General features: G+C 53.9%; 1 protein-coding gene across 1 annotated transcript in view; it reads left to right on the top strand.

Annotated features, from left to right (window-relative positions):
• Positions 1 to 1,482: 1,482 nt before the first annotated feature.
• Positions 1,483 to 2,756, top strand: part of LOC104536888 (dual specificity protein phosphatase 18-like) — a 1,759-nt gene continuing 485 nt past the window's right edge. The window contains exons 1-2 of the mRNA XM_010179627.1: positions 1,483 to 1,549; positions 2,138 to 2,274. Coding sequence (XP_010177929.1) covers positions 1,483 to 1,549; positions 2,138 to 2,274 — 204 coding nt within the window. The remainder of the gene's footprint in view (positions 1,550 to 2,137; positions 2,275 to 2,756) is intronic.

Here is a 2,756-nt window from a genome sequence, read left to right as displayed (position 1 = left end):
GGGAACACCACTTGGGACTGGCCTCCAGCTCCAGCTTCTCGGCCAGCAGCAGCTGCGTGTTCTGAGGGCGTCGCTTCACTCGCAGACGAACCATCAGTGGAAGGGACCGACTTCTTCCCGCTTTTGCAATTGAACACTTCCAAGGACTTTGCAAACTTTTCGGATGCCGTCTTCCACCGTGCCATCTTTCCCTCCTGTTCTTTCAAAAACTGCTGCTTTACAAGTTTGTGGAAATGTTCGGACTTCTTTTTGAGCTCTTCAAAGTGTTTTACCTTTACAAAAGCAAACGTAAGACCTTAGAGCCACTATCCCAACCATGAAAGAATTCCGATGTGATGCCTGACTTCAGGAAAAGAAACATCCTGATGCAGCCCTTGCTATGGTTAGGGTGACCTCGAAGCAAAGAGGCTCCAAAATTTGTATCATTCTAACATAGGTCTGACAAAAATTACTCAGAGAATCCCACCTCCTTGACTGTAATTCATTTTACACTACAGTAAGAAGCAGGCCTGAGGGGCAGCAGTCACACCCTTGCATTCTTGCATCTCAAACCCGATCCATCACACTGATAACGAAACAACTGATAAGACACTGATAAGACAAACAACGACAATGTGGTCATCTGGTTTGAGTGGGCTCTTGCCAGGAATTCACTGGGCAAGCTGATGATCTCCCTGTCACCTGCAAACCACAGGCATGGCACAGGCTTCCGTGCTTGCAGGCACACAGCCCCTCCAGCGTAAAGGGTTTGCACCCCTCTGGGTCTCTTGATTATGAGCAGAAACCCGTCCATGTGTCCAGGGCATATCCGCACTGCAGGACCAGACCAGGCATCCCAGCACAGCCTGGGGCTTGGTTCTAGGCTGGAGATAACTCACAGTGGCTGCTCTGCCCCGAGGCCTTGAAACTCGCACATCACAAGTGTTTGCAGGCCGGGAGGATCTCCTCAGCACACAAGGATCTCCTCAGCACGCAGCTACCTGGAGGTTCCTGTCAGTCCGCTGAGGTAAGGGACTAGGAAATGGCAAACCGAGGCCAAGACACTTAAGCTCTGCCTTGCCAGGCTGTCATCCCCACGACAGCAGAAAGAAACCTTCAGTTGTGACCTGTTAGCATTGCTAGATCCCGTCTCAAGGACGTATTTCAGTGAGAGGCACTGGTAACTGAAACCATCAGGCATCAAGTTCTCCATTAGACTTTCTTTTCCAAGCAAGCCCCCTCTGAGAGCTGAAGCCAGGTAAGCTTTTTTCCCCTGTTCTCACTGAAAGCGGCCGTGGGGCTGCAGAGTTCATTGCTCAGGCAGACTGACTCACACACACAGGGCCCTGCAGTTCTGCCAGAAACTGTCAAGAGGGTGAATTTTGCAGCCCCATGTTATGAAACTCCGATTTAAACTGAGAAGCTGCTGAGATCACAATGCTTAAGTTTTCCGACCAAATTAAGGTGAGGGGAGAGAACTCAGGTGGTGCTGGCTGGGTACTAATGACAAAAAGCCTGGCTGCCCAGGAGCAGAGCGCCAAAGGGAACTACTCAGTGCGTGAAGGTCCAGGTATGTCTAATGCCGCCCTAAATTCCAATTCTGAGCTTATAGACTCGGCCCAGCATCCCACACATTCCCACAGAGGACACCATCTCACCTGCTATTGCTAATGAACCCAGTGCTGCTGGACTCAACGTGAGAAGCGCTGAAGAGGGGATCGGGCTGCTAAATGTTGCAAAACCTTTGCCTTGTCCCCAGTGCTGGGAGGTCACACGTCAGCACTTCACCCATTTCTAATAATTTACCCTTGGTCTCCCTGGATTTTGTCGGAACAACATCTAAGTCCAGGTTAAGTCCATGGCCGACGATGCCTGCATCTTTCCAAAACACTGCTGCCTTGCAGATGGGACATGGCACCTGTGCCCTGAGGTCAGGATGGAGGTGCAACCATTCACGTCAAAGGGGACCCAAGAACTGATGGGTGCCTCCTCCCTGACCATTTGCTTCCCACTCCCCTGGAGAGAGCCCTGGCCCCCACATCCTGATCCAGGGGGCTGAAGACCTAAGGGCTGAAGACAAGCAATGGTTTAAGGACTCTGGGGAACTGAGACCTGAGTGTTAGCACAAGACACTCCTCCAGTCTCCTTTCACCTGCAGGTCTCGCTGCCAATCGCTTCAGAGGAGGGGGAATCTCTGTCTGCTTTTCCAAGACACGTCCACCAGCAGCCAGACACAGAACAAACCCTCTCCTTGTGCCAGAGGGGACTGTGGGCCCCATCCCGGGGGGCATGCCAGTGAGGCCTGGAGGGGTGAGAGGGAGTAGAGGCCATGACCTTCTTCTCCAGGAGCAGCAGGGCATGGTGGCTGTCCCGTCTGGAGGAGCTGGGGCTGTTGACTTCATTGCTGTGCAGGTCAGTGTCCACGTCTGCAGAGCTGCTCTGGGTGAGAGGGGGCTTTGTGTCGTGCAGAGTGGGGTGCAGGGGGATGCAGAGCTGTACCCCACTGACCTGTTCCCACAGCCCCAGGGGTATGAGGAGTCCCACAGTCCCAGGACAGTGTGAGGGGGTCCCACAGCCCAGCGTAAGGGTCCCACAGCTCCAGGATGGTATGAGGGGGTCCCTTAGCCCCAGAACAGGGTGAGGGTCCCAGAGCCTCAGAACAGTGTGAGAGTCCCAGAGTCCAGTGTGAGGTTCCCAAAACCCCAGGACGATGTGAGGGTCGTCCAGCCCTGCACTGGGGCCCGCTGGGCTGCCGGCTCTGGGGTGGTGGGGAGAAG

Source organism: Mesitornis unicolor, unplaced genomic scaffold (assembly GCF_000695765.1).
Source record: "Mesitornis unicolor isolate BGI_N332 unplaced genomic scaffold, ASM69576v1 scaffold24332, whole genome shotgun sequence".
NCBI classification, from domain to species: domain Eukaryota; kingdom Metazoa; phylum Chordata; class Aves; order Mesitornithiformes; family Mesitornithidae; genus Mesitornis; species Mesitornis unicolor.
This window is presented reverse-complemented; position numbering and strand designations above follow the sequence as displayed.